At 35.8% G+C, this 21,234-nt stretch overlaps 1 protein-coding gene across 3 annotated transcripts in view; it reads left to right on the top strand.

Annotated features, from left to right (window-relative positions):
* Positions 1-20,995, top strand: part of TTK (TTK protein kinase) — a 50,428-nt gene extending 29,433 nt beyond the window's left edge. For all 3 annotated transcript variants that reach the window (XM_088024313.1, XM_028108080.2, XM_028108079.2), the window contains exons 13-22: positions 797-923; positions 5,757-5,849; positions 10,137-10,294; positions 10,414-10,565; positions 11,601-11,725; positions 13,775-13,855; positions 17,925-18,101; positions 18,453-18,537; positions 18,859-18,956; positions 20,619-20,995. In XM_088024313.1, the coding sequence (XP_087880439.1) occupies positions 797-923; positions 5,757-5,849; positions 10,137-10,294; positions 10,414-10,565; positions 11,601-11,725; positions 13,775-13,855; positions 17,925-18,101; positions 18,453-18,537; positions 18,859-18,956; positions 20,619-20,702 (1,180 nt within the window). In that variant the 3' untranslated portion in view covers positions 20,703-20,995. The remainder of the gene's footprint in view (positions 1-796; positions 924-5,756; positions 5,850-10,136; positions 10,295-10,413; positions 10,566-11,600; positions 11,726-13,774; positions 13,856-17,924; positions 18,102-18,452; positions 18,538-18,858; positions 18,957-20,618) is intronic.
* Positions 20,996-21,234: the final 239 nt, after the last annotated feature.

Here is a 21,234-nt window from a genome sequence, read left to right as displayed (position 1 = left end):
AGGAAATAAAGGAATGTGGCACATCATATCATTCAACTAGTGGCTATATTTTTAATGTCTTAGAGAATAACAAGTCCATGATGCCTTTTGCTTTTCATTTTCATAATGTACTCTGATCTTAATTAGAACTGGCCTTATAAAAGAGGTTTTATAACCTGGTCTCTTAACCAATTTAATACAGTTTTGCTATATATTACCTCATTTTATTATATGTTAGAATATTTTAAAGAATGGTTGCTAACTAGAATCGTGATGTAGTTATTTTTGTGAAGTTATGTTATTTATTGTCTACAAATATTTGTAGAATTCCTTTGTGCCAAGCACCATTCTAGGTGTTGAAGATGTGATAGTAAATAAGACAAGCAAAGCACAGCTTTAAGCTCAAAAGCCAAACTCCTCTGATGTAATTGGCTTTCAGATATTTCTAGCAGGCTATTGTAGAACATAATTATTAAAAAGCTCTCATAAGCTCTATGACCAGCCATAGGCTAATGTTTGCTTTGGCTAAATTCTTATAAAATAACCCCAACTCCATACTTTAATGCCATCTTATTAATTTTACTAGTAAGAATTTCTTGTCTAGGAGTAAAATATTACTTTCAGAAAGAATTGCCCCCAAATGAAATTTCTGGTGATGGTGTATCTAGAATAATTTAACTATATTATGAAAACTGACTTGGATTCTGTTTGATGTAATACATTTAAGTTTATATGCATCTTTTAAAATCACACAAACTGAATCAGAATCTTGTTTTTACAATTTTAATGTTTTAAACTAAAACCATATCTTTCCTAGTTTTAGAACTCCCGTTGTAAAGAATGACTTCCCACCTGCTTGTCAGTTGTCAACACCTTATAGCCAACTTGCCTATTTCCAGCAGCAACGGCAGCAAATACCTGTTACTCCACTTCAGACTTTACAGGTTTGATAAGCTTCATTTATGATGGTATATGATTTAGGTATGATCAAATCCAAAGATTTTATTTTCACAGCAGCTAGTTGTTAGGAATGGCCTTAAGAACTTGTCCATTCTTAGTTCTATGAGGCAAAACTCTTTTCTAATATCCTCCTAAGGATGCTTTGTGACTTTGAGAGGTTAGTTATTAAAGAAGCGAATGAAGTTTTTCTCACTAACTAGGCCAAAAGATCTAGTTTGAATAGCTACACAAAATTTCTCTTGTAATTTAGGTTAGTTTTTATTTGAATTCACTATTTAAGTCTGCTATTACTGAGCAGCCTCATTTCATTGGCTGATTAATATGAGATGCTACTAAAATATATACAATGGAATATTATGCAGCCATCTAAAGGAATGAAATCTTGCCATTTGCAACAACATGGATGGAACGAGAGGGTATTATGCTGAGCGAAATAAGTCAATCAGAGAAAGACATGTATCATATGATCTCACTGATATGAGGAATTCTTAATCTCCGGAAACAAACTGAGGGTTGCTGGAGTGGTGAGGAGTGGGAGGGATGGGGTGGCTGGGTGATAGACACTGCGGAGGTATGTGCTATGGTGAGCGCTGTGAATTGTGAAAGACTGTTGAATCACAGACCTGTACCTCTGAAACAAATAATACATTATACGTTTAAAAAAAAAAAAGAAGATAGTAGGAAGGGAAAAATGAAGGGGGGGAAATCGGAGGGGGAGATGAACCATGAGAGACGATGGACTCTGAAAAACAAACTGAGGGTTCTAGAGGGGAGGGGGGGTGGGGGGATGGGTTAGCCTGGTGATGGGTATTAAAGAGGGCACGTTCTGCATGGAGCACTGGGTGTTATACGCAAACAATGAATCATGGAACACTACATCAAAAACTAATGATATAATGTATGGTGATTAACATAACATAAAATAAAAATAAAATTTTTTGCTGATGAAGCGATTGTACTGCCATCTAGAGAAAAAAACACTCTCCTGATATCAATACTAAAATTAGTTTCTAATAACTATCTGAGAGGCAGCTTAATAGTGGTAGAAAGCATGAACTCTGAAGGGAGACTTTCTGGCCATGAATCTTGGCCTCACTACTTACCAGCTGTGTGACCTTTTGTAAGTTACTTAAAGTTTCCGTGGCCATTTCATCATCTATAAAATGGGAATAACAGGCTCCTGGGTGGCTCAGTCTTTAAGTGTCTGCCTTTGGCTCAGGTCATGATCCCAGGGTCCTGGGATTGAGCCCCATATTGGGCTCCCTGCTCCGTGGGAAGCCTGCTTCTCCGCCCCCTCCCCTGTTTGTGTTCCCTCTCTCGCTGTATCTCTCTCTGTCAAATAAATAAATAAAATCTTTAAAAAAAATGGGAATAACAAAGCTACCTACCCTATAGGATAATTGTGAAGATTGAATTAATTAATATATATATGTAACTTTTACAAAAGGGTCTGCTACTTAGTAAGTTATAAAAGTTAGTAGCAATTGTTGTTTAAATAAACAGCCAAAAAGAACAACAACAAAAAAAACCATACAGGTAATTAGCTATTTCAAATTAAGAGATAAAAAATTTAGCTGACAGAAAGTAGAACAATGGTTGTCAGTGTCTAGAGAGAGGCAGGAATGGGGAGTTACTGTTTAATGGGTGTGGAGTTTCAATATGAGATGATGGGTGATGGTAATGTTTGCACAACAGTGTGAATGTACTTTATCTTAATGCCACTGAGTTGTGTACTTAAAAGTGGTTAAAATGCAAATTTTTTGTTATGTGTATTTTACACTTAAAAAAAGGGGGGGCACTTGGGTGGCTCAGTCAAACGTCCAACTCTTGGTTTCTGCTCAGGTCATGATCTCAGGTTCCTGAGATCAAAGCCCGTATTGGGCTCCGTGGTCAGCAGGGAGTCTGTTTCTCTCCCTCTTTCTCCCTCTCCTCCTCCCCTTGCTCACTCTCCCTCTCTCTAAAATAAGTATCGCTTTTAAAAAAAATAAAAGAACAAGAAAGCTGACAGTATTCTATGGAAAGAAGAATAGTTTTTTTTTTTTAAGATTTTATTTATTTATTCATGAGAGACAGAGAGAGAGGCAGAGGCAGAGGGAGAAGCAGGCTCCCCGCAGAACAGGGAGCCTGATGTGGAACTTGATCCCAGGACCCTGGGATCATGACCTGAGCCAAAGGCAGACATTTAACTGTGTCACCCAGGCACCCCAAGAAGAATAGCCTTCTGAGGATTGAAGCAGAATAATAAATTACAAAGGAGAGAGAGATGATCGGGTTTGCCTACATACATTGATTCAAAACACATTTATTGAGCTATTACTCATGTCAGACCCTGTTTGAGTTGATAAGTCAAGTCATGACCAAGTGAAGTAGCCAGGAACCTTCTAGAAAAGCCCAGTGTCAGGAAACTGAAAAGGGGCTAGAGTGTGGCTAGAGCTCAGGCAGGGGCTAGGTGATCCTTAGGGTTCTGCTGGACCCTTTATATATATATATATATATATATATATATATGTATGTATGTATGTATGTATTTAAATGATTAGGCTCCTCGCCCAGTGTGGAGCCCAACATGGGGCTCAAACTCAAAACCCTGAGATCAAGAGTCTGATGATTAACCAACTGAGCCAGCCAGGTATCCCTCTGCTGGGCCCTGTAAATTTTAACCTGTGAGGGATAAGAAGCTGTGCAACAGCCGGTAGCAGGGAAGCGAAGTGATCTTATTTGCATTTTGAAAAAATTACTCTGGCTACAGTGAGGAGGGACCAAGGGGGATGTGGAATGACCTGTGTAGGAAACTGAGCTTCACATTGGTATTGAATCAAGTTAAGTCAGAATTTACTCTAAAAACTGTCAGCAGGGGGCGCCTGGCTGACTCAGTCGTTAAGTGTCTGCCTTCGGCTCAAGTCATGATCTCAGGGTCCTGGGATTGAGCCCCACATCGGGCTCCCTGCTGGGCGGGAAGCCTGCTTCTCCCTCTCCCATCCCCCTGCTTGTGTTCCCTCTCTTGCTGTGTCTGTCTCTGTCAAATAAATAAATAAAATCTTTAAAAAAATAAATACAAAATTAAAAAATAAACACTGTCAGCAGTTAGGGGGAAGAGACTTTGAACTGCTTTCTTCCCTCAGAAATTTTCAGTTTAAGTGTGAGAGGATCTTCCAAAAGGACGTGGGGCAGGAGCAGGTAGTGAAAAACCTTAATGAAATTGTAACTTATTTTATGAAAAATAACAGGTATATATTTCAAAGCCTAATATTTTCCTATAGAAAACATATTTCAGGGATGCCTGGGTGGCTCAGTCAGTTAAGTGTCTGCCTTTGGCTCAGGTTATGATCCCAGGGTCCTGGGATCGAGTCCCACATTGGTCTCCTTGCTCAGCAGGGAGTCTGCTTCTCCCTCTGCTGGCAGCTCCCCCTGCTTGTGCACTCTCTCTGACAAGTAAATAAATAAAATCTTTAAAAAAAAAAAAAGAAAAAAGGAAAAGAAACATACTTCATGACTCAGCAGTGTTTTTCAACCCTAGAAGTTAAAGAAATTAGCATCTTTTTATATTATGTAGAAGGAGATTACAAGAGAGTTCTACCATTTGGAATCTAAAGCAGGACTATGGTTATATTCAGACCTTGTTTCAACTTAATCAGCTAATAAGATGCTCTTTGTGTCTTCAGCTTCTTTGTCAGCTTGGAATGACTTTTCACTACACTCCATTGGTGCAAAGCATTTATAGGTCCACAGAGAGCTCTAGCATAAGGGGAGGGAAGAAGGGGCACGTTGCAGTAGGATATCAGCTAGAAGTTTGCTGAGGTGGATGCTGAAGTTCAGATTAACTAACATGTTGAAGAGCACCCAGCAGAAAAGGGGCATTGCTGAAATTTGCATTTGTCTGATTGACTCTGGAGCTCTAAGCACCTTAGCACTCTGCTTTCTTTATAATGTAATGCTAAATGAGGAGAAAGAATATAGATATAATTGTCTATATATGGAAGTATAAAGAGGTTTATATAAGAAAAGAATAAATAAGGTGAAAAGTAATAGCTTGTGAGTTTGTATATTGGAAGAGATCTTAAATCTATCTATCTGTCTATCTATTTATTTATTAAAGATTTTATTTATTTATTTGACAGAGAGAGACAGAGAGAGGGAACCCAAGCAGGGGGAGTGGGAGAGGGAGAAGCAGGCCTCCCGCCAAGCAGGGATCCCAATGTGGGGCTCGATCCCAGGACCCTGGGATCATGACCTGAGCCGAAGGCAGACACTTAACTGACTGAGCAACCCAGGAGCCCCAATCTTCTATTTATTTTATGTTTCTAAAAAGTACAGGTGAACGAATGTAACATTGTATGTCAGCTATACTTAAATTTAAAACAATTTAAAAAAAAAGAAGTAGGGGCACTTGGGTGGCATAGTCAATTGAGCGTCCAACTCTTGGTTTCAGCTCAGGTCATGATCCTAGAGTCCTGGAATCAAGTCCCGCATTGTTCTCCCTGCTCAGTGGGGAGCCTGCTTCTCCCTCTCCCTCTGCAGCTCCCCCTGCTTCTACACACACACACGCACTCTCTCTCTCTCTAATAAATAAATCTTTTTAAATTAATACATTTAAAAAGTAAAGGCAAGTTAGAGGGGTATACCTTGGAAGTGTATATATTAATAAATTTATTTCTTTGACTAAAATAGAGTAAAATTCCTCTTTAAAATATTGTGACTGACATCTAAATACTTAAAATTTAAGATAATTTTAAAATTGGAAGCATTTAACCAATACAAGCTAATTTCTCAGGCATATTCTTTGCACCTTTGAATCTTTATATTTTTTAATTATTTAGATTTCAGCATCCTCTTCAACAAATGAATGCATTTCAGTTAAAGGAAGAATGTATTCTATATTGAAGCAGATAGGAAGTGGAGGCTCAAGTAAGGTAAGTATCTTAAACATTTAAGAGGGAAAAATATTTGTCTTTTTACCTTTGTCTTTTTACCTTTGGGGGCTCTTTTTTCTTAGCACCTGGCGGGCCTGTATTGCTTTTGAGCCAAAAAATCCTTCTCATCCCCTGCTCCCATTCCCTCTCTCCAACAAATGACATACCTCTTTAGGCCTATCTCTTAATTTCAATTCTCTGTTCTTCCCTCTGATGTCCTGTACTTCCAAATTTCTTCTCAAAATGACAATATTGACTTTAGGATGGCAAATTATCACAATCTTGTATAAGTAGTATTTTGGGATGATTCAGCAAGATATTTGACTAATATTTTTAGTTTTTTTAGTTTTTCTTTTCAAAAACAGAGTTTAGTAATGTGAATTTCTGGAATTGGAATGGATCATTTCCTAAATTTATCTGAGTTCTAACTTTGTACAGTTCTACTTCTCTGGGTGGAAGGCATGTCAAAAGAGTTATCTACAATTACCGTCTTCAGTTCTCCTCACTATTCTCTTAAATCCACTTAAGTCATATTTTTATCTTCACTTACCAAAACAGTTGTTATCAGGATCACCAATGATCTTCATATTTTTGCCAAATCTGATTTTAGCTTTAGTTGTGGGTTACTCAGCATTTGGGACAGTTGATTGTTCTTTCGTTGTTGAAACTTTTTTTTTGCCCCCATTTGGCCTCTCTGTTTTCCTGTTCTCCAACTGGCCATTCCTTTCCAGTCTTCTTCATGTCCCTTATCTTAATGGCACAGTGCTCCAGGTCTCAGTCCTTGACCTCTTCTCTTCCTAAACTCACTTCACTCCTTTGGTTTTGACCAGTCTCGAAGTTTTAAATACCATGTATATGCTGATAATTCCCAAACATATTTGTAGCTCAGACCTCTCCCTTGAATTCCAGACTTGTATACTCAGTCTGACTGCTCTGTATCTCTTCTTGGCTGTCTACTAGGTATTTAAAACTTAATATGTCCCAAACATAACTCTGGCTCCAGAGTCTTTCCCAGTTCAGTAAATCGCAACTTCGTTCTTCCACTAGCTAGACCAAAAACTCTGCAATCATTGACTTCACTTTCTTTTTCACATACATCCAGCCAATCAGGAAATCTTGTTGGTTCTACCTCAAGAGTATATCCAGCACCTGACTATTTCTCACCACCTCCACTGTTACCACTTTGGTCAAAGCAACTGCCATTTTTTCACATGGTTTATTATAATAGCCTTCTAACTAGTCTCATTGATTCAATCCTTGCTCTCCTCGTGTATTTTCATATAAAAGTCAGTTTTCCTCCAGATATCCTCAGGTCTTTGCTCAAATGTCTTCTCAATCAGGCCTTCCTTGACCACACTCTTTAATACCACAACTCCCACCTTCCACTTGCAGGTGAGCTCCATTTGCTTCTTTATTTTTCTCTGTAGCTCATCTTCTAGTGTGTTCTGTAATTGACTTATTTGGTTTGTTGTTTGTCTTCCTGGACTTGAATGTGAGTTCCATCAAGGTAGGGATGTTTGTCTGATTTGCTCAACAATGTTTGCTCCGTAATCTGGAATAGTGTCTAGAACATAAAAGAGTGAAGTAATTTGTTGGATGAATGTTCCTACTCAGCTGTTTTGCTGTTATAAATTGTTAAGAATGATCTATGAAGCAAAACCTGTTGGGTTTAAGTTTTACTGTATTCTCTAAGCCAGCTAACAGTAACTAGATTTAAGACTGTCTTGTTAACTTACTATAAATAAGGTATGTACATTATAATGTGTAGCAATTGTTCAATGATATTAGTTTCTTTTTTGTATACATTTTCACCTTTCTGTTGCCTCAAATTTCAGGCATAAGAAAAAAGGGACAATACAATTGATTTTTATCAATATATTGGAATTATCTAATTTAGTTGCTTTCATAGAAATTCTTTGGTTAATATTTATTATTTATTCTTTAGCTATATTTGAATAGTGTCAAGGTGCAATATTTAGTGGTATGTTTTCAGAGGATGTAAAATAATCTTGCTGATGTTTTAAATATTTTTTTCCTTGGAGCATAATGAAGGTGCTAGCTTAAGTCAAGAGCCGGGTGATAAGGCCATGACTGGCCCATATTTTTTTTTTAGTATGATTACATTATCATTATTTAATTTAATTATTATGGTGGAGTTGACAAAATCAACATACCTCAGAGAAAGAGGGTAACATGCTTTATGAAACTGTTTATGTTCTGTCTATTCTAGAGTTTAGGCAGTGACCAATTTATACTGTATTAAGAACATTTAGAAAGGTCATGGGGGCAATTAGGAATGGTCATGACACTGGCCTTTCTAGTTCTTTCATTAACTTTCCATGAAACTGAACATTATAATTGATGCTATCTCTGAACTAGAAACAAGGGCTACCTAATCATCAGGTACTGCAAGAGTTTTGGCAAAGCAGGGGCGTACAGGAGTGAAAGCTCATACATGCAAAAAGTTGATTTAAAAGTTTTCATTTCCTCCAAAACTTTGAGATCTTATTATATAGTTTTAATATCCTGCAAATCCTTTTTTCTGATATACCTGACAACTTTAATAGATTCTAAAATGTCCACTTCGTCTACGGCCATACCACCCTGAACGCGCCCGTTCTCGTCTAAAATGTCCACTTCGGGGGCGCTGGGCGGCTCAGTCGTTCAGCGTCTGCCTTCGGCTCAGGCCGTGGTCCCAGGGTCCTGGGATGGAGCCCCGCCCTCCTCGGCGGGAAGACTGCCCCCCACCCCCGCTCCCGCTCCCCCTGCCGTGCTCCCTCTCGCTGTGTCTCTCTCTCTCTGTCAGATAAATAAATAAAATCTTTAAAAAAATAAAAGGTCCACTTTATTCTGTCCTAATTGTCCTTAAAGATAGTAGCTAATTTTGCTGCCCTGCAAACACATCATCTCCGTCATCCTTCCAACCCTGCGTGGTAGGTACTGCTAACAACACTTTAATTGTCCTAGAGTAGTAGACACTCTCAATTCTCTGAGGTTTGTAAGGCTGTTTACCTTAGACAAAGTGGCTTTATATGTTTTAAAATTCCTTTTATCTCTTCCCTTGCTATTTTCTGTTGTCTCGCCCTATCACTGTTTTAATGCCTATCCCTATCTAATTTGCTATGCGTGCCAGTAAATCCAGTAAGACTTTGTTAGAGTTTTGTATTTAAAATTTTAAAGTAACGAAGCTTGTTAGTGCAATTGCAATGCGTGAATCTCATACACACTTCTGTTCTTGTCTTATTCCTTGCCCCGACCTGTTGGGTAGTCAAGGTTAAATGGCTTTTGAGTAAATGATATTTTACTTCAGCGTGTCCAAAGGGATAAATGAATGTAATTTTTCTTCCTTACCCTGGCATTTGTATTTGTATTCATGCATTTCAGAAGCCTCATCCCTGTTGCATGTTTGCTGAAAGTTGGGCACAGTAACAGTGTTTTCTATTTTTCAAGATGTATTATCTGCCCCATCAATATTGCTTAGAAGTTGACTGTCATTATAGTCAGAGCAGTCTGACCTGGACCTCAGAGATCCTGACAGTGGGCTTATAGGAACATCTTGTTCCTGTCAACTTGACTTTGAAAATTAGACCTAATCCACTTTTCACAACTGGATATACAGATAGCTTACAATTATTACATTTTTTAAAAATACTCTCTACCACATGAATGAAATGTCAGTTCCAGGCACATAGGAAAAAAACACCATCTGTGAAATGAATTGACTCTTTATGACAGCCCTTAGATGTTCTTAACATTTTTTATTTTATTTTATTTATTTATTTGACAGAGAGAGAGAGGGAACACAAGCAGGGGGAGTGGGAAAGGGAGAAGCAGGCTTCCCGCCGAGCATGGAGCCTGATGCGGGGCTCGATCCCAGGACCCTGGGATCATGACCTGAGCCAAAGGCAGCCGCTTAACCGACTGAGCCACCAGGCGCCCCGATGTTCTTAACGTTTTTGAATGTTTTCTTCTTTAGGTTATTTTCCAGGTTAAGGTATCCAACAGAGTGTTATGAATACATATGAAATTTAAATTACCTTTTTTACATGTTAATATAAAAACTTTTTACATTTACCCCTTGCATAATTGAATGCCCATTGTCATAGGTAGTTGAGAGTGGTCTTTTAGCTCTCCTAACATTTTTTCCCTTCAGTACTCAAAATAAGCCCAGACAAGTTTAATTATTCGTATTAGTATTCTTTAACCTAAAATTCTAATAAATTTAGAAGTATTATGATAATGTAAAAGTAGTGCATTCTAAACTTTATCCTTTGTTCTATTATATAGGTATTCCAGGTTTTGAATGAAAAGAAACAGATACATGCCATAAAATATGTGAACTTAGAAGAAGCAGATAATCAAACAATTGAGAGTTACCGGAATGAAATCGCTTACTTGAATAAACTACAACAACACAGTGATAAGATCATCCGACTTTATGATTAGTAAGAATTTTTTTTTAATTTAAAGGAAAACTATTTTTGCTATAATTCTTTAGACTTAATCTTAATAGTATAAACTAACCATGAATTGTTTTGGTTTTTTTATTTGTTTTTAATGGCAGTGAAATCACGGACCAGTACATTTACATGGTAATGGAGTGTGGAAATATAGACCTAAATAGTTGGCTTAAAAAGAAAAAATCCATCAATCCATGGGAACGCAAAAGTTACTGGAAAAATATGTTGGAAGCAGTTTACACAATTCATCAACATGGTATTTTAAAATCTCTTTATATGCAGAGTTATAATAATCATTAATAATGTCATCTTAGAGAAATACACCATTAATTTTTAAGTATTTGTTATTGGCACTTTTAGACTAGATAAATATTTGGAAGCTCATTTAAAGATGAAAGGACAAAAAAACCATTTCTTTAAAGCATTGTTTACCAAAGGATATAGTGCATGAACTCAAGTTCCCACAGCCATAATGCATCCATAATGCAAGATATATCTTTATTAGTATTAACGTAGTCCATTATCCTGGGTCTCCAAATAGTTCAGTTATAGCAGATCTGAGACTTTGCGGTTCAGGCCTCTCAAAAATCTGAGATGTTTATTTCTCATTCTCCTGGTCATTTTGTATTGTGTGCCCTGTGTGGGAGTTGGTTTTATTCTTTTTCAATTGTTAGCCCTAAGTTGTTTTTTTTTACTTTACTTGGACTTGGTTCTTTTTAGGGATTCTCTGCCTTTACTGTATTCTTTTTTTAAAAATAACCCTTAACCTAAATAATTGTAATTTTTTTCCCCTCATGTCTCCTATAAGTTAAAAGATAATTCACCAGAGATTAAGATCAGCATTGTAGGGATAGAGGTGTCAGGGGCATTAGGGTCTTACCACTTGGCAGTATAATTTATGATGTTATGTAGTGGGTGATGAATCAGTGGTTTTAAGATCATTAACTCTCAAGCCAGATTGCCAGGGTCAAGTCACAGCCCTGTCACTTAGGCTATATGATCTTGAACAAATTACTTAAACTCTTTGCCTTAGTTTCTCTCTTAAAAGTGGGGATAATAATAGTACAGTCCTTAACCAAGTGCTGGTATGAGAATTGAGTGATTCAATCTAAGCAGCAAACTTAGAAAAGTGTCTGGCACATAGCAGGTGCTATATCTTTTTAGAAAATATTAAAAATGAGCATTTAATTTGATTGACTAAAGGAATCAACTCAGCCAGTAAGTTGTGAAATTTTTTTGTACTTAGAATATTTTACATTGTCTGATATCACAATGGATTTTTATTTTGAAGGCATCGTTCACAGTGATCTGAAACCTGCTAACTTTCTGATAGTTGATGGAATGCTAAAGCTAATTGACTTTGGGATTGCAAACCAAATGCAACCAGATACAACAAGTATTGTTAAAGACTCTCAGGTAAGACGTAATGAATGGTTGGCTTCCACACACTACGGTTCAATTCCTTTTCACCTGTAAAGTATTTTGCTAACGGGGATTTTATTTTTTCCTACTTCATTCTTCAAAGGATTTGAAACCTTTGTATAAGAATAAATACCATAAGAATCAGAACCATATTTAATACACTTTAGTATAGAAAGTCAAGATTAGGTAGAAATAAATTGAGCAATTTTGAATGATTTTCCTATAGCTGAGGTAGAGAAGCAGTAATACCTGTCTTGGAGATCATCTTGGTCATGATCTTGAGTTCACCTGAAACTTTGTCTCAGAAATATCTGGTAACAACCAAAGAGGAAATTGCAGTTAGATGTTTTTCATTGTCCATGAGGTAAGATTATTTCATTCTTCTGGAGAAGTAAAGCTTTTCCTATCACTTGCATTTGAAAAAATTCTTTTTTTTTTAATAACTAGTTTTTTAAAAGATTTATTTATTTATTTTAGAGAGAGCGAGCAAGCACAAGTGAGGGGAGGGGCAGAGAGAGAGAATCCTCAAGCAAATTCCCCACTGAGTGGGAAGCCCAAGGTGGGGCTTGATCACAGAACCCTGAGGTCATGACCTGAGCCAAAATCAAGAGCTGGCTGCTTAAGTGACTGAGCCAGTCAGGCACCACTGAAAAAAATTTCTCAAGTGGGCCTTCATATTGGAAACCCCATAATGAATACTGTACTCAACTGCATTTTTCTAATAGGGTATGCAATCACAGACTTAATAAATTTGTCCCCATAAAAACTAAGGTGATGACACCAAAGAATAACTAAAAGTAATCCTGCTTGGAGCCAAGATGATGTGTTCCATGTATGCAGATTTTTGATGTGGATCTGCCATCCTAGAAGTAAAACTAGACCATTTTTAGGAGGAATAGATGGACGGCATGCCCTTGAAACAATTCTATTTGACAGTGACTTCTCTTTGTATCATAAATGCGGCTGAACATTGGGGCTCCTGGGTGGCTTAGTTGGTTAAGTGTCTGACTCTTGATTTTAGCTCAGGTTGTGATCCCAGGGTCATGGGATGGAGCCCCAGGTCAGGCTCCCTGCTCAGTGGGGAGTCTGCTGCTCTCCATCTCCCTCTACTCTCTGCCCCTCTCCCTGTTCATACCCTCACGTGCAGACGCTCTCTCTCAAATAAATGGTAAAAAAAAAAAAAAAAATACGGCTCAATATTTAGTTGTAAATCAGCTTGAAGATATCCTCTATGGCAAGGTCCTAAAGTACAGGTATTTTGTGTTTGAAAACAGAACCATTTGTTTTAAAATAAAATAAATGCCTTATAATGTTGGCATAATCCGACTGTGGAAGCTCTTGCATGATTTACATACTTGCCCCATCTCACTCTGGGCATAGGCCCAGGGAATACTTAGAGACATAGCTAGAGTTTTGATTGGTTGGTTGGTTGATTTTTTTTTAAAAAAGCATTCTAGGTCTATTCTAGCACAGAAATGAGTGATTGATATCAATTCCTTCAAAGCTTATGGCTTTTAGGGGCGCCTGGGTGGCTCAGACGTTAAGCGTCTGCCTTCGGCTTGGGTCATGATCCCCGGGTCCTGGGATCAAGCCCCACATCGGGCTCCTGGCTCAGTGAGGAGCCTGCTTCTCCCTCTCCCACTCCCCCTGCTTGTGTTCCTGCTCTCGCTATCTCTCTCTCTCTGTCAAATAAACAAATAAAATCTTAAAAAAATAAAAATAAAAAGCTAGGTTTTTTTAAAAAAAAAAAAGCTTATGGCTTTTAGTATAACTTTAGTCTCGACAGTTTTATGGTAGTTGTTCTCCATCATCATAGAAAAAGCTCAGCATTCTGAAAGGAATAATTTACTGATTATGAATCCAATTTGCTGGAGTTGTGAAGAAATTTATGTCCTAATATTGTTGTCAGTTACTTGAGTTTTTAAAAAATTACTGCATGATGTAATTATTCAAGTTTCCAAGAGTCTGACGTTTGTGTTTTAAAAAACCTAAGACAAAATAAAGTATTTTCATTGATTTGTGTTTTCTGTGATTTGCATACAGGTTGGTACAGTTAATTATATGCCACCAGAAGCAATCAAAGATATGTCTTCCTCAAGAGAGAATGGGAAATCCAAGTCAAAGGTACTGTGAAGGTTATTTACATCCCATTTATTGGGCATCAATAGGGAATGGACTATTCTTTGATTAAACTTAACAGCCAACTCAAATTTGCTCAAGTTCTAAAACTTTTTAGGTCATTATAAAGTCCTTGCTTTCTTAAGTAAATTGTCATGGGATTCAATTTTACTGTTATTTATTGATTTGAGACTGTTCTTTTAATATGATGGTGTCTCAACAGTGTGCTCCAATAAGAAATGTTCCCAGGGTATTTTTAAGTTTTAAAATTAAAGGTAGAAATTATGACTAAATTATCTCTGATTTGGACCCCTTAAATGGTATTGAACTGATAAACTTTGAAGTCTTTTGTTTCTTCTTTCATTCTTACGTTTTATCTCTTACCATTTATTCATTTGCGAATTCTGCATTTCCAGGTTTAATTCTAGTCTGTAATTTTTTCCCAGCCTGCCACAGGCTACTTTCCCACTTACCTTATTTCACCACCTCAGTGAGCTTTGTGTTAGCCTCATTGGTGTTCTTGCTGGGCGCCTTTTGCCTGCCAGGATGCCTCTGGCTTCTGAACTAACCCTTCTTGCTCTGGAGCAGTGTCACAAAGTGCACGCAAGCACACATTGTTGTCCAGGGACCTGCATTCAAGCAATAGATCTGCCTCTTCGTTAACAACAGTCTTTGTGACTTGACTTGCCTACTTTTAATTAATTAAAAAGTAATTGAGGGGCGCCTGGGTGGCTCAGTTGGTTAAGCGTCAGATTCTTGATTTTGGCTCAGGTCATGATCTCAGCAGGGTCCTGAGTTTGAGCCCCCGTAAGTCTCCGCTTTTGCTTCTCTCTTTCCCTCTCCCTTTGCCCCTCCTCCCACTCGCTCGTGTGTGCGCACACTCTCTTTCTTTCAGAATAAATAAATAAATCTTTAAAAAAATAAAAAGTAATTGAAGATTAAATGAGAAAGAATATTAATCAATACATTACCTAGTTCAAAATAATTGCTTGATAAATGTGTATTTACTAATTGTATTTTCTGTCCTAGAAAATTGTCAGGCTTCTAAATATCTTCTCAAGTAACTGGTATACATTATGTCAAGTAGTCCTCATCAAATTCTTTTTATATCTTTTAAGCTTCCCCTTTTCTTTTAATACTTGGATTTGTTGTCTTTTTTTTCTTGATTAGATTTACTAAGGTTTTGTTAATCTTAAAAAACAAAGTCTTCATTTATTCTATTTTCATTTGTTCTCTAATTAGTTTCTGCTTTTATCTCTATTATTTTTATTTTCTTCAGGTTTCTTTTTCTGGTTTCTGGATTTTTTTTAAGATTTTATTTATTTATTTGACAGAGAGAGAGAGAATGAGCATAAGCAGGGGGAGTGGCAGGGAGAGGGAGAGGGAGAAGCAGGCTCCCCACTCAGCAAAGAGCCCGATGTGGGACTTGGTCCCAGAACTCTGGGATCATGACCTGAGCTGAAGGCAGACTCTTAACCGACTGAGCCACCCAGGTGCCCCTCTAGTTTCTGGATTTAAATAATTGCTAATTTAATTTTTGCAATTTTATTAATTAAAACATTAAAACTAAATTTTACTCTTGAGTTTTAACTTCTTATACATTTTTGTAGTGTTTCTTATTTTCATTATTTCTAAAATTTGCAGTTTTAGTTTTAAAATACTATGCAATAAGATTTAAAAAAAAAAAGATTATTTTGAATTATATGTAGAGTTCAGATTTTTTTCAGTTGTCAACTCAGTGCTTTAGTATTACGAGAAAATCTCCAGTCATTTGAAACCCCTGTTATCCAGTGGCCTTAATGATTCTGAACAGAAGACAAATTTTTTATCCCAACATATGAGGTAATCCCTGCTGGTAAAGAGCACAAACCCCTCCCAGTCTCCTCTGTTCTCAAATTACTTTCCAATGAACATCTGTTGGCTATTTGGAGTTTCTGTTCTGAAATCTATCAGGCCCATTTACTATTTCCCTCTGCTTTCTGTTTCAAATACCTCTACCATACAGGATTTGATTTGTGGCTGTTGGTACTTTGTCTCCATTAATATTCTGGGGTTCATGGGTATAGTTTTTCACTTAGTTTTATTGTAAATATTTTCTGTATGTATATTATATGGTTTTGCTACCAGGCTTCTCTGTCTATCTTATCTGGGGACTTGGACAGATTGAAAAACTATGCTGTGATCTAAAAAGCAAAACAAACAAAAAGAACAGACTCCTACATACAGAGAACAATGATGGTTGCCAGAGGAGAGGGGGGTAAGAGATTGGGCAAAATGGGTGAAGGGGAGTGGGAGATACAGGCCTCCAGTTACAGAATGAGTAAGTCAGGGGATGAAAGCCATAGTATAGAGAATAGAGTCAGTGGTATTGTAACTGTGTTGTGTGATGACAGGTGGTAGCCCCACTTACGGTGAGGTAGCACAGTGTATCGAGTTGTCAGATCACTATGTTGTACACCTGAAACTAATGTAACGTGTCAACTATACTTCAGTTACAGAAATAAACAAATAAGAACAACTATGTTGCTGCAGCCACTGCCATTTTTCCATAATTTGAAATCCTTTTTAATCCATGATTTATTTAGAAATGGATTTAACCTCTGGATATTTAAGTTGGAGGAAGAGGAGGGTTTTTTTAATTATTATTATTAATTTTTAGTTTTTTTTGTGTTCAGATAGTGGGATCTGTTTTATCTGCCATTTTCTGAAAGGCATGTTGAAATTTCTCTACCATCCTCCCAGAAGAATTTACTATCGTTTTTACTTAATATAGTTCTATTAAATGTAGTTTCAGTGCATAGACATTTGTGACTATCATCTTTTCTTGGTTGGTTTTACCTTTTATCATAAAATGACTTTCCCTCTTCTGTTAAAAGTGTTTTGCTATGTTCTCATTCTCTTTTTCTAATATTAATATTCCTATTTTGCTTTTTTTCTTTCTCTCTTTTTTGCATTTGGTTATGTGTCCATTTCTTTTTTCTTCATTTGGTTTAGATGAATCTTTTTTGAGAGCATGTAGTTATATTTTGTTTTAATGTATGTTTGAATATATACCTTTTAAAAGGAATTTAACCCTTCTTATTTATTATGCCCACTGCTGTGTTTATCTTATTCATGTTCTTTTTAAAGTCAAAATGATGATTATGTTATAATATTGCATTATTTCTAATGATATTATTTAATACAAAGAACACTTAATAAGTAACATTTCTTGATTACTTACTATACCCAGAAATTACTCTCTCTGCTTATACATATCTCATGGTTATATCACTCATTTAATGTCCATGACAATATACTTTTATTATTTCTATTCTAGAGGTGAGGAAATGGAGCTATATAGAATTACTAGCTAATAATAAGGCCAGGATTCAAATCCAGCCCAGCCTCGATTTATTCTTGGGTTCTTGGGTTTAGGATAGCTCAACTTAAACCATTTTAAAATCTATGCATACTTATATGTTATGAATTTATATAAAAATTTATCCTAATCCTGGGGCACGTGGGTGGCTTAGTCAGGTAAGCGTCTGACTCTTGATTTTGGCTCACGTCATGATCTCAGTGGTGAGATCAAGCCCTGCATCAGGCTCCGTGCTTAGCACAGAGTCTGCCTGGGATACTCTATCTCTTTGTCTCCTCTCTCTCTCTCTCTGCCTCTGCTCCTCCCCTTGCTCTCACCTACGTGTTCTCTCTCTCTCTAATAAAATCTTAAAAAATATTTATTGTAATCCAATAATTTTGGAGAAAAGTAAATTTAAAACTTACAGTTTTTTAGTTTCTATATTTTCAGAAGCTGACAACATAATATATGTTTCAGTTGAAATATTTTAATTATAAGTTTATTGAGAGACTTAAAGCTCATCTCTTGATAAAATGACAAAATATAACAAAAACTAGACAAAGATGTTTTTTTCATGTAAACCTAATTTAGTATTTGCCCATTCATTGAGCTTTAGTTATGATTTTAAATGTTAGGGATTATATGTGTAGGTGTGTGTGTGTATAAAATATTCTTACATTTACTTTTATGTTAAGATTATAGTAACTTACTATTCTTTTTTTTTTCTCTAATTAGATAAGCCCCAAAAGTGATGTTTGGTCCTTAGGCTGCATTTTGTACTATATGACTTATGGGAAGACACCATTTCAGCATATAATTAATCAGATTTCTAAATTACATGCCATAATTGACCCTAATCATGAAATCGAATTTCCTGATATTCCAGAGAAAGATCTTCAAGATGTGTTAAAGGTAACATTAATAGTATATGCATATAGAAGAACAATATTTCATATACTTAAGTTGTTTGCTTAGAAGAAATAGTTGAACTCACTGGAATTATGTAACTGGCTTCAATAGATATATCTGGTCTATTGGAATGAATTGCTGAATGAATTAGCTTTTTAAGTCATGTTAAGCTCACTTTGAAGGTGTTTTAAAACTTATGAATACTTGGGGATTTTGCAAAAATGACTTGTGAAATAATCTTGTTACTTCTGAGTAGGCTATCTGGAAAGCAACTTCTGTAGTATGATACAATCTTGAAAGACACTTAATATTACATAAGAAAACTTGATTTTCTTTTAATTCTTATTTGTATAGTGTTGTTTAATAAGGGACCCTAAGCAGAGGATATCCGTTCCTGAGCTTCTGGCACATCCGTATGTTCAAATTCAAACTCATCCAGGTACTTCTTTGAAAATCCGTTTATTAGTAACTACTAATCCAAACAGATACATAGCTGTAACAAAAAAACAATATGAATCAGCTTCTCTTTTCCAGCCTACTTCCTTCCGTAAGGAAGTTCCTTTTATGCTAAAATCCTAAATTAAATGAAATTGCTTTTTTTTAACTTGCTGGCATTCATATTTACTTATTCTAGGTAAATGGCTATGATTAGTGATAAATTACAAGAAGCCAATTATTGTGCTGTTAAACAGAATGTATTTGTATGTGATTTTATATTTTTTATTGGTACCGGCATTTTATTGATTATATTTTTTGACAGGTAACCAGATGGCTAAGGGCACCACTGAAGAAATGAAATATGTTCTGGGCCAACTCGTTGGTCTGAATTCTCCCAACTCCATTTTGAAAGCTGCTAAAGTAAGAATGTCTATTCTCTTTCTACATTACTTTTATTTATTTATTTGTTTTTAAAATATTTTATTTATTTGAGAGAGAGAGAATGAGATAGAGAGCACGAGAGGGAAGAGGGTCAGAGGGAGAAGCAGACTCCCTGCTGAGCAGGGAGCCCAATGCGGGACTCGATCCCGGGACTCCAGGATCATGACCTGAGCCGAAGGCAGTCGCTTAACCAACTGAGACACCCTGGCGCCCTCTACATTACTTTTAAATGTTTTCTATAGTTTAGTGAATAGACACTTAAGCAAGTAATCCAAAGAAAAGTTGGTCCAATCATCAGATCTAACTATGAAGTATATTTCTACATTTAGATACTTAATGTGTGCTTTTTGACAAATATAGACTTAGTTGATTTACATTCTTACTCTGCAGATAGCATAATTGAAAGTATATTATCATATTAGGTGCATTCCTAAAATTGCTGTCAGGTCTTGATTGGAATAAATTTCAAAAGGAATTTGTCGTTTAAATCAACGACATTCTTAACACAGCTTTTGAATTCATTTCTTCTAGCCATTTTTTTTTTCAGAAGCCATCTTGGAGAAATCTCTGTATTTGTTACATGTAATGACTTGAAGCTATGTACAGCAGTCAGAACATTTCTCAAAGCAAATGTCTTAGACCTACCTTTCAGCCTCCCAGTGTTTATTTCTATCTATACCAACATTTTTTGATCTTGTTGCCGTCAAACCCCTAGTCATTTCTTGAACCCTATGTATGCTTATTGACCAACTGGTTTAGTTACCAAGCAGTTACTAATTATTTATTTCAGTAATAATGTTATTATAAAATTATGGGAGCTTAAATTAAAAATACTCTTAGCTCTCTGGGTAGGGTAAGGCCAATCTAAGATGTCAAGAACTTGGATACATTCTGGAGGAATTTACTATATATTCACTATTATATTTGCATTCATGACATAAAGGTAAATTTTTTCTTAAATTTTCCTAAGTGCTCGTGGTTAAATCAATGGCTTTAGGAATTCAAATTGGGCAAAATTTGTTTTATAATTTTATTCTTTCAAATCTCCATGTTTTAAATTTCTACCAGTATATTATTTAGAGCCTTTTATAAATAAAATTGAGATGAATTAGTTACCTTGACTACTAAGGTTATATAAGTTCCTTAATGGTAGAGATGTCTGTTATCTTTATAAATTAAATGTTGGCTTAGCCTTAAATCTTTTAAAATATGTAGATTGTAATATAGCTAATTGTGTTTATTTATATAACAATTTGTATTTTTTTAATGTCATCTGTTTATTAGTTGAAATATCATCTGAAACTATATTTCCTGATGAGTGTATTTTAAAGTGTAGCAATTTATCTAAGACTGGCTTAATTAAAGAAAAATACAGCAGAGCAAGAAGGCCTTTAAGATATATATATGCTTATTAATGGCTATGTTACATTTCTTTTATAGAATGATGGAGCTGTATCTCATGATAGTGGATTTTTAGGCCAAGCTAGGTGTTTACTATTCTTAATTATCTTCAATAGTTTATAATTTTCTAGTTATAATAACAAGAGAGAAATTCATTACATTTTTTGTAGTTATCTTTATTTGTCTGATAATACATTGACCTTTAGAAGTTACAAAACAGGTGTGTGTTTTTCATTTCAGACTTTATATGACCACTACAGTAGTGGTGAAAGTCATGATTCCTCTTCCTCCAAGACTTTTGAAAAAAAATGGGAGAAAAAATGATTTGCAGCTACTCATAAATTGTCAGATATCAACCTGTAAAATATATTGGACTGTTATACTCTTGATTCTCTGTGGAAATCTGCTCTTAAAGACAACTTCACCCTGAAATGTCAATGGCAGCAAAATTCAGTAGATTATCCTCAAAAGAAAACTGTAAAAATAATAACCACTAATGGTACTGTATATATTAAGTTGTAGAATTGTTTTCTCTCTTTTATGCTTTTCTGTAAAGCTACTCTATTTGATACCATTTCACACTTAGAATAGTGGGTGAACAACTGAAATATATTCTGAAGAACTATGTAAATAAAGCTTTGTAGCATAAAATGACACTAAAATGTAAAAATTGTATAATTATTTTCTTTAAGCAAATGTACTGCTGGTGTGGCAGCATAATTCTTAATAAAAACTGAATTAAGGAAAGACACAAGAGTAGATCTTAGTAAATGAACGTCAAGAAGAAAATTACAAACGGTTTGAATTCTAAAATAGATTTTCTAATTGCTTTATGGTACAGAGTTTTAGGGCTGTA

Source organism: Eumetopias jubatus, unplaced genomic scaffold, assembly GCF_037043125.1.
Source record: "Eumetopias jubatus isolate StellerSeaLion01/CBP00866 unplaced genomic scaffold, mEumJub1_p1.0 scaffold_6, whole genome shotgun sequence".
Lineage (NCBI taxonomy): Eukaryota > Metazoa > Chordata > Mammalia > Carnivora > Otariidae > Eumetopias > Eumetopias jubatus.
The sequence above is the reverse complement of the archived record's forward strand: the minus strand, read 5'-3'. Positions and strand labels throughout refer to the sequence as shown.